Genomic DNA, 12,501 nt, shown 5'->3' with positions numbered 1-12,501 from the left:
CGTTTTTCCTTCGGTACTTAGCATATGTATGCTTTTCGTGGCGTACGTAGCTGCAGTCAAGCGGTCAGGTCGCAGTCGAAGCGGCAATGGCGACGATATGTTGGCGCAGAAGTGTGAACGAAGGAATGTGTCGGCGGTAGCGGATTTCGCTCGCTCGTGCCTCCGAATGCTCAAATGGGAACAAAAAGGCGCATCTGCTGCTCCAAGCTCGTAATTCAGGCGCTGCAGGTTCAAACAAACTATCCGAGTGCGCACGAAATGCCCGAGCCGAAACATAACCAAAACTGAAGTGGGCGCCTGTGGCGCCTCCAAATATATTTTTGTATTTGCCTTGCAACGTTTACGTTGTCTTTTCGCCGTCGTTTACGTATGATAAAAGCGTGTTATCATGTTTGAGAAAAAACGTACTACCGCATTCAAACATGCAACGTAATTCGCATTTGTCAGCCTCCGGGATCCCTAGCGCGTCACGTGATTTGTAGTTGCGAGCCTCGGCCGTTTGGCTGTGGTGGCGATACCTGTATTTCTGTTATTCTTCTTTACTACCTTATAACAGCTCTGTTTTCAGTAAGAGTGGTCTTTTTGTAATCAGGAACTGGCATTCTATCGATGCAAACCCACTTCCTTTCTCTCTTTAGTGTCCCTTTAAGGTGGCGGGTCCACGGTCGCCATCTTGGAAGTAGTTCTGCCACCAGGCTACGCCAGTAATCCATGACTGAGGAATTGAGTACCCAGCCACCCAGCTCTCTGGACTTGCTGCCTGAATGCTTTTCTTGTGTTGCACTTTCAAAGGTTTTTGTGGCTCCACAGCAGTGTCCAGGCAGAGAAGGGGAGGGCTTTTGTCCCTGTCCTGCGCAGCATGGGCTGCCCCATTGAACTCCCCTCTTCACCCTTCCCCCCCCCCCCCCCCCCCCCCCACCGTACCACTACTTCGAACAATACGCGCCCCTACAATGGGACAAGAGCCTTCCCTCTCTTGCGTATACTTCATCTCACAAGATGTTTGCAGCACAGCGAAAGGCAGAGGCACCCCAGCCGGCGCGTACAATAGGCAATTGTGCTCCTACGTGCCTCTCGCCCCCCCAAATTGGCAGAGGCGACCATAGGAGCACAATTCTCTATTATAGTGTGCACGGGGGAGAGGCACTTAGGAGCACAATTAAAGGGCTCCTCTGCTTTTCCCAGTGCTGCAGATATCTTGTGAGAGGAAGTATTGTTGCCACTGTAGAGCCAAGAACCCGATTGCTCCTACCCGCCGAGCGTGAGGAGGTTGGACTGGACTGCAGTAGGCTAGCTTGACTGAGCACAAAACAGGGTGTCAACATGATTGCACAGTGCAATCTTAGTATGAGTGAAAAGGAAAAGCGAATGGCATTATTTCTGCAGACTTCGTCAATTAACCTTAGTTGAATTCGGCACCTGTCTTGTGTTCTTTTGATCCTCGTCTTTTGGGCTGTGCAATCGAGTGATCATTAGCGAGCTTTAGAATGCGGCGACCCTATCCGTAAGTGGGATAGAGTAATAGCGGAGTGTGCGCACTATAATAGAGAATTGTGCTCCTACTGTCACCCGCGCTATTACCCTGTCCCCCTAAGCGGTAGGGGTACCATATTCTAAACCTCCCTATTGTTGATGCCATAGATATAGTAGGGATCAGAACACTCCTTGACAGGAGTGGAAGCTGCCAACTCTTGCGGTAAACAGAAATTTGCTTTATCGAACGTGATTACAAATATGATAATGTAGCTATAATTAGCTGAACTTTAGTCAACAGTCGCCCTTGTTTATTTTTTGTTCGTGCTTGTCCAATATTGGAAACTAGAGCTGGTAAGTTACAATGTGCAAATAAGTGAATGATTGCCAATTTTTTCCTTTTGAGATGAATCGATATTTCGAAATAGATGTGAAATCCACCAAGAGGCTATGAATCACGCAGGAGACCGGCATGTATTCATGTTCTCTTCGGCACTGAGGAGGCGCATTCACACTAAACTATGTGGGAAATGGGGGAAGGGGAGAGGGGGTTGTAAAGGAATGTTGCCAGAAGAAAGGACCTAACGGGGACAGTTTTGTAGGCGCTTATGGCGGCCACTTCCCCACTCCCAATTGGATGCTCCACAGAGTCCTCATTTTATTTATTTGCTGCGGCACGTTACCTTTACTATCATCACCGGAACACAACATTTGGAAAAAAAAAACCATGACTGAAACGCTGGTGATTATCTTTGGCTGCCCACTATATCATTTTTTCTCCTTTTCTTTGGAGCCTGCACTGCTTGCGCTATATAGGAACTGGAAGGTTGAAGAGGCATGCTTGTGCATGTACAGGTTTTCAAGTTGTACTTGGCAGTTGTACGCGTGCGTGTGTGCATGTGCAATTAAAGGAACACAGTATTTTCAGGCAATTAGAATAAAATTTTAACAATCAGTCTCCTAGAAACATTTTTCTCCTGCAGAATTTCACTCGACACTGAAATCTGATGTGAAAAGTAGCATGCATGGAAGACGCTGACCTGTCCTGCTGCAGCTTCCCGTGATGATGCATGCGCTCTCTGAACCAATATATTGGGTGGACTACTGTTCATTATTAGCTTGGAGCCTACTTTATTGTACTCATTTCACAGGGCACACACACGTATGCAACAAGTATACTTTAGTGTTAAGCCCACCTTTCGGCTTCATGTGTTGGTAGTAAATAATTTCGTGATGTGGCACTTACTTGTACATTCACACATTTGTAACATAATAATTAGAGCCCAATTTTTACTCCATGCAAGAGCGCCAATGCTTACCAAATGTTTTCCTGTAAATGCCAAACGATTAGACGCATCGATCAGATCGCGTTCTGTCAGATTTGGCATGTGCTATAATTTGTGAATTTTTTCATGCCAATGCAGTACAGTGGTTTTGCTTCATGTGGTCAAACGGAAGCACGTTTTTTGTATGCTTCGAAATTCTCACATGCTTCTATGTCACTTCTGCTAACATGATCGGATACCTTTCAGAGCACAGGAGGTCGCGCGCCGCTGCATTCAGTACGGCGGTGACGGTTCGTGGCCTCCGAGATTTGCGGAGGTAATCTCGGAGGCCATGGGCGGTTGAAAGCAACTACGGTAGGAGCCAACAGGTGGCAGCACTGACACTCAGGGATGCCTCTCATTGGTCTCCCCGCTGCATACCATGCCCCGCTGTGTGTCCGTTCCGTTCCGTTCCATTCCTTAGGCACTTCCTCGCTTGCCTCACGTGATTGTCGCACGTGCGCACGTGCTCCGTCAGTTGCGGCGCTTTGTTGTCATTTTCGTGTGTGTGGTGTGAGCGCTTCGTCTGTCGGGCCTGAGTCGTATAATTACGGATGGCGGACTGGAATTGCCTGCCTCCAGCGGTCACGAAACGAAAAGCGCTGGACATGGCAACGAAGCGAGCAATTGTGACGGAACTGTCTCAAGGTGCTAAAAATTGCGAGCTGGTGAAGAAGTACAATGTGTCGAAATCAACCATCTCGACAATTCTGAAGAATAAGGAAAAGATCGCCAGCTCCGACGCCAACATAGCGGACAGAAAGCGCCTGCGGAAGGCCACCTATGCGGACGTAGAGGATGCGCTGCTGAAGTGGTTCGTCGACGCACGGGCTCGCAACATTCCGATAAGTGGACCAATGATGCTGGGCAAAGCCAAAGACTTCACATTCCTACTAGATTTTCCCGACTTCTGCCCAGGCAATGGCTGGCTACATCGGTTCAAAGTGCGGCATGGGATTGTTTTTAAATCGATTGTCGGTGAGGCGCGTTCGTTAAGTGACCAGGACGTTGCCAATTGGCTTGCAACAAACCGAGCCATTATTGCAAGCTACGCGGAGCAGGATGTGTATAACGCAGATGAAACTGCATTATTTTATCAGATGCTTCCAGACAAGACGCACTCCATGAAAGGAGAGTCATGCGCTGGCGGTAAACACAGTAAAGTGCGCATTACAGTTCTTCTGTGCACTAATATGAATGGAAGCGACCGGCGCATGCCTTTTGTAATCGGAAAATTCAAGAAGCCACGTTGCTTTCGGAACCATGTACCCGTGCGCTACAGGCACAATAATAAGTCCTGGATGACACGGGATTTATTCGCAGAGTGGCTGGGCGAGTTTGACCGCGACATGCAGAGGCAAAGCAGGCGCGTGCTGCTGTTGCTCGACAATTGCTCAGCGCACCACGTGCAAACGTCTCTGACGGCAGTGACTGTACTTTTCCTGCCGCCCAATACCACTTCTAAAGTTCAGCCTCTTGATTTGGGCATAATACGCTCCTTTAAGGCATCGTATAGGCGCCGCATTGTGCAGCGCTTGCTCATCGCCGTTGACCGTCCGGCCGCTAACTTGCCGCTCCGAGTTTCATTGTATTCAGCCCTTGAGATGGTGAAGGCGGCCTGGGCGGAGGTGACGACCGCTTGCGTGCGAAACTGTTTCCGCAAGGCCGGCTTCGTCGACGCAGTACCGGACGTCGGGCCTGATGCCTCCGACGATGATTCCGGCGGCGATTTGTGGCAGCGCGTCGTCGACTCCGACATGGGAGGCCCTGGCATTGGTTGGCAGGATTTTATTTCTGCGGATGAAGACGCGGATATTGCGGAAACGTGCACGGGCGAAGGCATCGTTTCTGAAGTGCGGGCCGAGAGCGACGCCGAAGAATCAGATGAAGATGAAACGTCTGAGCCAGCACCCGTAAGCACATCTGTAGCAATGGGCTATATAGAGGGCCTCAGACAACTTGTCTATGCCAAGGGACTCGGCGAAGAGCACGCTAGTGCTTTAAATAAGCTGGAGACCGCCCTCATCGCATCTGCACTGCAGAAACAGACGAGCATCACAGACTTTTTTGCTAAGAAATAAATTTCGTGTTTTGACCGCCAACTTTTTTTTTTCTCTTTTTTAGTTTGTGGTCCAGTTACTACAAACTTCGGGATATAACGAACGGACGCCACGTGCCGCTCAGGTTCGTTATAAGCGGGCTCGACTGTATAACCAAAATTCGATATATCCGGGTTCGATATAACCGGGTTCGACTGTATATTAAAGTCACATTTATAAACTAAACGAGTGAGGCGCAGTAGGCGTATGAATAACACCAAAAAGGTCGTCTCTTCACCACTGGAGTGGGACCGCCACCTTAAGACGACCTCTTACCACCCTGTTTCGAACGGTATCATTGAACGTTTTCACCGGCAGTTGAAAGCTTCACTTATGGTGTCCCGCTTTCCCTGCACTATGGATTGAGCGCCAACCCTTCGTCCTGCTTGGTTTCCGCACAGCACTTCACAATGACTCTTCTATCTCTGCAGCAGAGTTAATGTTTGGCACTACTCTCCGTGTCCCTGGCGAGTTCTTCGAGCCCTCGCCACCCACACCTGCTGACGTCACAGATTACACCTGCCGACTTTGTAGCATTATGAGCACTGTCATTCTGCCACGTCAGCATCAGTATTCCCGTCGTATACACGTCCCAACCTTCAGTGGTGCACACACATCTTTGTTCGCCACGACGCTGTACGTCCACCCTTACGGCCACCAACATGGTCCGTTCCAGGTGCTCCTAAGCACTTTCTACTGCGCATCAATGGTCGGGAGGACACGATCTCCGTTGACCCGCCCACCTTGACTGAGACGTCGCCGCAAACTGTGCCACTGCAACCCCTCCCGATCATGCCAGTTCTCGCCGCATACGATTCACACTCACAGTGTCCGCTTTTCACCATTCCCCATTGCCCATGGCCTCATCGCTAGAGTGGGGGTCCTGTGGCATGCCATCGTGGTGTCGTCGCAAAAGAAGACGACAGCCTCAGCACGCCAGCCAAGCACATGCAGTTCATTCTTCGCGGCAGCAGGACTGAATGCCAGCGGTTCATTGTCCTTTTCCCATCTGCCTCAGCGGGTCCTGCCAAAAATATTTGTGGAGACCCGACAACGAGTGTGTCTGTGGTTCATCTCCACAACTTCACATGGTCAAAACTTTTGGTCGGAGCCGAACCCTGCTACAGCACTACTTCTTTAAGTGCGCCAAAATTTAGCCCAACCGGCCCATTTGTGAAAGCAGAAACAAACAAAAGCCCTCTGAAATGGAGGATGGAGGCGTACGCTTGGCGCTCTGCATGCTCGCCTGCTCGAGCTGCTGCTGAAGGCGTGTAGCATGCTCTGCTGTCCGCCTGTGCCGGTCTTGCCAGTTGTGCTCCTGCTCGGCCAATCTCTGGGCGGCTTCCCTGCAACACGGGATGTGGTTGGTAAAGGGCATGCAGGTCTGGACTTGATCAGACTCTAGTAGGAATGTGAAGGCTACACAATTAGAACACTGTGCCCAATCAGAGTGAAATCTGCACTGTCACCTTTGTGCGACCAGGATTTCTGAGTTGCAGCATCACTGAGCCAAGCTTCTCTCAGGACCATGACGTCAGCAGATACAATTTCGGCGGCATGCACAATCGAGAGAATCTCCCAGGTAGTACTGTCTGGCGGGTCTAGGTATGGACCATTGGTAGAATAGAGAGGATCAGGGGAAAACGGGAAATGTATGATCCACCGATATTGTATCTGCTGACATCATGGTCCTGAGAGAAGCTTGGCTCAGTGATGCTGCAACCCAGAAACCCTGGTCGCACAAAAGTCACAGTGCATGCTGTCCAGAAATTCACTCATCTTCCCCCGACCCAACAATACGTTGTGTACACTGATTCCCAGGCCGCCCTCCGTGCCTTTTAAAAGAGAACCATACCCCCAAATATACACGCTGACCTAGATATGGCGCTTTTTGATCAGAAGCCTCATACAGTCACATTGAGATGGATACCTGGGCATTCAGGAATTGCTGGAAATGAGCTGTGTAACCAGCTCGCCCGCGAAATTATTAACCGAGCTCCAGCGATCCTCTGGTCCAGCCCATCGTTGTGTGACGAGATCTTCTGATCGGGAAAGCCATATCGCAATCCTACCTAGAATTCAGGCAGGAGCTCTCCATTCTCCCTGCCCCACACCCCCGTCTCTCTGTTTCCCAGGCTCATACCCTTCGCAAAATTCAAACAAACACTCTCATTACACCAGCAAGACTCTACCTATACCGTTTCCGCTCTGATCCGTCGTGCCCCACCTGCCCTGAGCTTTATGCGAACCTTGCACACTGCCTCTTCTACTGCCCTGTCGCCGTCCAGTCTCCTTTCTACCCCCTCCCTCATCCCCAGTTCTCTCCTGGCATACCTGGCTGGCTTCTCCTTACGAAGAAGACCAGCTCGGCCTTTTGTGGCAGGCGAACTTCATTTTGAGCAGTTGATTTCTGCTCTAAAATAAAGTGCTTTTACTACTACTACTATTACTAGTATCGGAGGCAGAGGAAAGGTCTGATTAGCTGCTAAAGAGACAACCAAAATGTTAAGGGGCTCTCGCTTAGGTTGGCCTTGAAAGTAAAGACATGGCCTTTGCACATGATAGTTTACTCTATGGTGTCAGCTTTATATATGCCATAGGGGGCACTTCTCACCACTAATGTACGATGAGGCGAAAGCCTCTATCACGCGGTGGTTCAAAGCCCTCCATTACGGCACCTTTTTCTTTGTTTACACTCCCACCTTTGCGATGACACAACAGCGTAAGCTATCAGCCAACATATAAAGCCCCACTTTAACCAAACCATATGAACATGCCTGCGTGGCCTAGGAATAAAGTGAATGCAAGGGTTTTGATAGGTTGATTGTGGTATCGCTCTCCCATATGAAAGGAGAGGCCCGAGTTGGCAGCTCCTGGCAACCGTAATGTTCGGAAGCCCTACGTCCAGTTAGTGCTCGGCCTTATCAGCTTCCAGCTACCGCCTCCCATGACTTCTTTCTATGCTTTTTGGACAGGCACGGTGAAATAACGAGACTGTGGCCAATGTAGCTCTCGCTACAAAAGAAAAGACTTTACTCACCTCTTGCTGGCACCAAGAAAAATGAACCGCTGCACTCTGTGCTGGATAGAGACTCTACAAGGCCCCTTTTCATTTGTTTTCTTCAATGCAGAGCAACTTGTGCAGCCACCGATTGCCAAATGCACGAGAGAAACTTAAGCCAGCCCAGCAATGTTTCCTATGTTGCTGTTCAATATGCCACTCCCACCAGACAACCATAATTTGGTGAGGCATGGTGCTGAGCAGACAGCATTCACGTTTACACTGGGGCCAGATAGCGCCATGCAGAAATAGTTACCGAGAATTGGGTACCACTGAAACCAGCAGGCCAACTCACTCGAAAGCACAGTCCTGCAACATCCCCATTTTAACCTAGCTCACTGCTTCGTACCTAAAAAGAGCAACCATTACCAGCTCACTGCAAACAGAGCATGTGTGTTTCACATACAGTCCCTACAACGTAATTGGACATTTCTTGCAAACTGTCATCAAATACAAGTATTTAGCCACGTCAGTCACTACAAAATATGCTCATGATCAGGTTCTCAGGAAAGCCTGCTTAAACTGATGGTATTTTTTGCAACACAACATCAGGATGTTTCCATAAGACAGTAAATTCTCATTAATTCAGCCTTTGAGGGACCAGGAAAAATGATTCAGTTATCAAATAAACAATTGCCTGAAAGTAACTTTAACTAATGAACCACAGCTGGCTGACTGGGTAACAATTGGTTTCAATGAAGCAGCTTGCATGGATGATGGAAAAGGGTGGACAATAAATTGATGAAAACTAAGCAACACTCCTTCAGGTGCAGACTGTTTAAGAATTGCCCCTCCCTATCCCCAGTGCAAAGCAAGTGAAACATCCTCAACAGGTTCACAAAGCAGAGGAAGCATGCGAGAGAAATATGCGTAGGAGTTAGAACCAAAACACCAGCAACGCACAAAGCAGTGTCTGAAATAGCGCAACGGGCCTGATGAGAGCGATGGCAAATTAGGAGAAGCATGACTGAAAATGCTTGATTGAAAAGTGCCTGATTGGAAGCACAGAACCAGGTTAAGTGAAGAAATATAGGAGAGGCCTTCGCCCTGCAGTGGGTAGTCAGGCTGATGATGATGATGATTGAAAATGCCGCTGCGCTAAATTTCACCAATGGGTGCCTGCCGTAGCATGCGTGTGTGTGGGCATCGCTGGTCTATGCAGTTCAGGCTTGAGGATGCAGGCCAAAGCTCCTCTACCGAATGCCAAAGCCTACATGGCTGTCTGCAGAGACATAGTTTGAATTATCTGAATGTTTTCATTAGTAAGGGGTGAGTTACCAGAGCATAACTACAGCTTGTATTACGTCCGTACTGTACAGGATCTCCAAACACAAATTAGAAGAAATCCAGGACATGGCGGCCCACTATGTGTAACGTAAAACAGGAATTAGAATGACAAGTGACAAACAGAAATTAAGGAAAAAATTATTTTGTATCAACTAAAATAGAGGTGGCACTCAGAAAGAAGCCATTTTTATCCCACACTACATATCCAAATGTGCTGACCGTGATCACAAGTACAGTTAAACCCACTTATAACGAAATTGTAAAACGTCCGCGATTTTTTGTTACATTCAGGTTTTCTCTATACGCAGTTTTCGCACAAAGACCCAAAAGGACAATATGGAACAATACCCAGATTAAGAAGTGGTGTAAGGGAAACCACCCTGAAAGTGTTTACAGTAAATCAGGATTATTCGAAGTCACAGAAGCAGTGAAATGATTCGCGATCGCGCTGACAGTGTGGCGCGACCACGGCGGCAGCTTCTACCTCCTCTGCGGCTCGAATGGAGCCTCTACGAGGAGGCGCAGAAAGTGGGTGGAGGAGGAATCAGTCTGGGGGAAAGTGGGTGCGCTCGTCCACCACCACTGCCCCAGGAAAGCAACTCTGCCACGCGTCATCAGCGCACACCACTCTTCCCGCTACCGACACACGAGGGCGCGGCGATAGACTCACGCTGCACGCCCCATGTGTTGTTTTTTTTCGTTATTTTTTGCCGCTTTTAAGCATGAACTTTGTAGTGCCATGTTCCGACAGCGGAAACAGCAGAGACTGCTGTGTCTGCCACGGAGATGCGGCGTCGGCGCTCTATCAACTGCGGTCATTCGTTGCTTGAAACTTGCGGGGTTCTGCCAAATTTCCAGTAACTCAGCACTAGCTAAGAGACAGTCAGCGCTGAAAGTTTGTTATGTCAAGGTCAACCGCCGCGATATGTTCGTTACATGGAGTTTTCAAATATATGCACTTCAATGGAGGGTGGCGTTGAGAAATTGAATTCACTACATGCAGATATGTTACATAGAGGTTCATTTGCATGTCAAATCAGAGCTAGAAACGGTTTGTTAAAAACAACTGCTTTTCCTGAACACTGTTTATATTTTGGTAATATTATTAATAATGCAGTGTTTGCATCTTCTTTGTAACTTTTTCATCTTTTAGTTTTCTTGTGTTTTGTATAACTGTAGCCCCCCCTCTCTCCTAAACCAATGAAACAGACTGTGTTGAAGGGATAAATAAATAAATAAATAATAAAACATCTCCCCATTGCGAGTCTGCTTACAGGTATGACACTACAATCGTCAATGGCATAAATATAATGCTACCACAAGCATAACACTAGGCAAGGGTTCAAAACTTGATGAAAAAAAGAAGTAAAACAAGATGATAAGGATGGGAACAAGAAAATGAGGAAGAAACTGGTTATTTGTAGGGATGTGTAAATATTAAAAATTTTGAATACAAGTCAAATATGTTTGCTATTAAATTTGTATTCGAGAAAACGACATTAGGAATTTGGCATATTTGAAATTCGTGCAGAGAATAGGAAACATGAGCGTCAGTACCAACTAACATTCTATTGCACGTGGAGAGAGAAAAGAAAAATGGACCATGTCAACTAATTTCGATTATGCTGAACAAGAGCCAACTAGCCAGACTTGAAACCCTGAGGAAGTTTTGAATATTCACAAGTCACCAAATAAACAAACTTTTCTAATTCAACGCAGTTTCACCGCAATGTTTCACCACGTGGGCTGAACATCCTCAAAACTCAGCGGGGTCTTTTTATGACACAGTCTTTTGACAGGAGGGCCTTCTCAACAGTGTGCACAATAAACTTGACGAAACAAACTGGGAAGAAATTTCATTTTCACTTTGGTTTCAACTCAGGTGGTCATCAGATAGAATTACTGTGATGCAAAAAGTTTTTTCAGGCCTAATTTGAGCTTTGGTTAATTCACCTCTTTTTCTGGTCCCTTGAAGGCCATACTAGCACTGACAAGTTTACTGTATGCAGCAGCAATATGACCGCTCCACCTAGTTTATGGTATACGGAATCCTGTATAAAGTGTATACTGGACTTTTAGTAGGCTATAACAGTTTTGTGCAATTATGCTTCAATTTTATTAGCAAATACCATGTAAATTGAACAACAATGTAATTGCTATCATTTAATCTCTCTCTTTTGTTTTCACTGTTGAGATAATTGATATTAGAAGGAATCCTTTTCGCATTCGATTTGTGTTCAAGAATTTCAATATTTGTATAGCCATAGCTATTTGGGAAGCTGCATTACAGTCGAACTTCGATAAACATTTTTATTTTCCAATCTCTGCCCCACTGAAAACCATGTATTTTTTTTCGCGATTTAACGAAGAAATTTTATGCCGAACTTTCGATTTAATGAAGTCTTTGCACATTGTGTGCATGTATTAGCAGCCACCTTAATTGACAACGCCATGAAAACTTTAGCCGAGACATAACGTATTTCCCATTTGCCAGACACCCACGTCAAGCTTGAAGGGAGATTTCAATATGCGAAATTATTAATTTTTTTTTTTTACATTTGTCCATACTTGCACTTTACAGTCCTCAAAGAAAGCACGCAGTCAGCCGAGACCATGACGCAGGCTTTTAGCATCGTTCGCTTCAAAAGGCATTTACTGCTGCACAGGTTCCAATCATTTTATGGTAGCGGACAGCACCCACCCCAATCGCTGCATGATAACAGGAAAGCACTGAGCAACTGGACTACCCAAGCAAGCTGCCGCCAGCACTCTGCCAAGTTTTTCCCCTTCACCACCATTGGAACTAACGCATACGGTGAAGTTCTTGCCGTGCAGAATCTTGGCGCTCTGCCAAGAAATACACTGGACTGTGACGGCGCACAACATAGGCACGCGCTAGCAACTGGCATTGGTTTTTTTTTAATTTGTCGGTAGCAAAAGTGGGAGGAAAGTTCATTATGCGTGTAAACACAGAACGCATATGGTACACATCCATGAGGCCTGAACAAAAGATTGCTGCACAAAGGTAGCTGTGCCAGCGCGGGTGATGCACTCGCTCTTTGCTCACATAAGAAAAAAAAAAAGGATGCGTTCACGTCGCCCATAGTCCTCCTGATGTACCCTTGTTAGTGCAATATTGCTAGAATTTCTAGCTTATTTCCTGAACTCGTAATTTACAAGTTCCCATTTACTAGCAGTGTTCCACTAACCTGTTACTTTATTTAGGCATCTAGAACATGGGAACTTGGATGTAACA

General features: G+C 47.1%; 1 protein-coding gene across 8 annotated transcripts in view; it reads right to left on the bottom strand.

The window, feature by feature from the left end:
- The window catches only part of LOC146201321 (uncharacterized), a 464,239-nt gene that overhangs the window by 155,820 nt on the left and 295,918 nt on the right, over nt 1-12,501 (bottom strand). For all 8 annotated transcript variants that reach the window (XR_014705310.1, XR_014705311.1, XM_084595762.1 and 5 more), the window contains one exon: nt 6,122-6,243. Coding sequence is in view for 6 of the 8 variants with exons in the window: in XM_084595762.1 (XP_084451888.1) it covers nt 6,122-6,243 (122 nt within the window). In the remaining 2 variants the exon portion in view is untranslated. The remainder of the gene's footprint in view (nt 1-6,121; nt 6,244-12,501) is intronic.

This window comes from Amblyomma maculatum, chromosome 2, assembly GCF_055883805.1.
Source record: "Amblyomma maculatum isolate TAMU_Amacu chromosome 2, ASM5588380v1, whole genome shotgun sequence".
In the NCBI taxonomy this organism is placed as follows: Eukaryota; Metazoa; Arthropoda; class Arachnida; order Ixodida; family Ixodidae; genus Amblyomma; species Amblyomma maculatum.
This window is presented reverse-complemented; position numbering and strand designations above follow the sequence as displayed.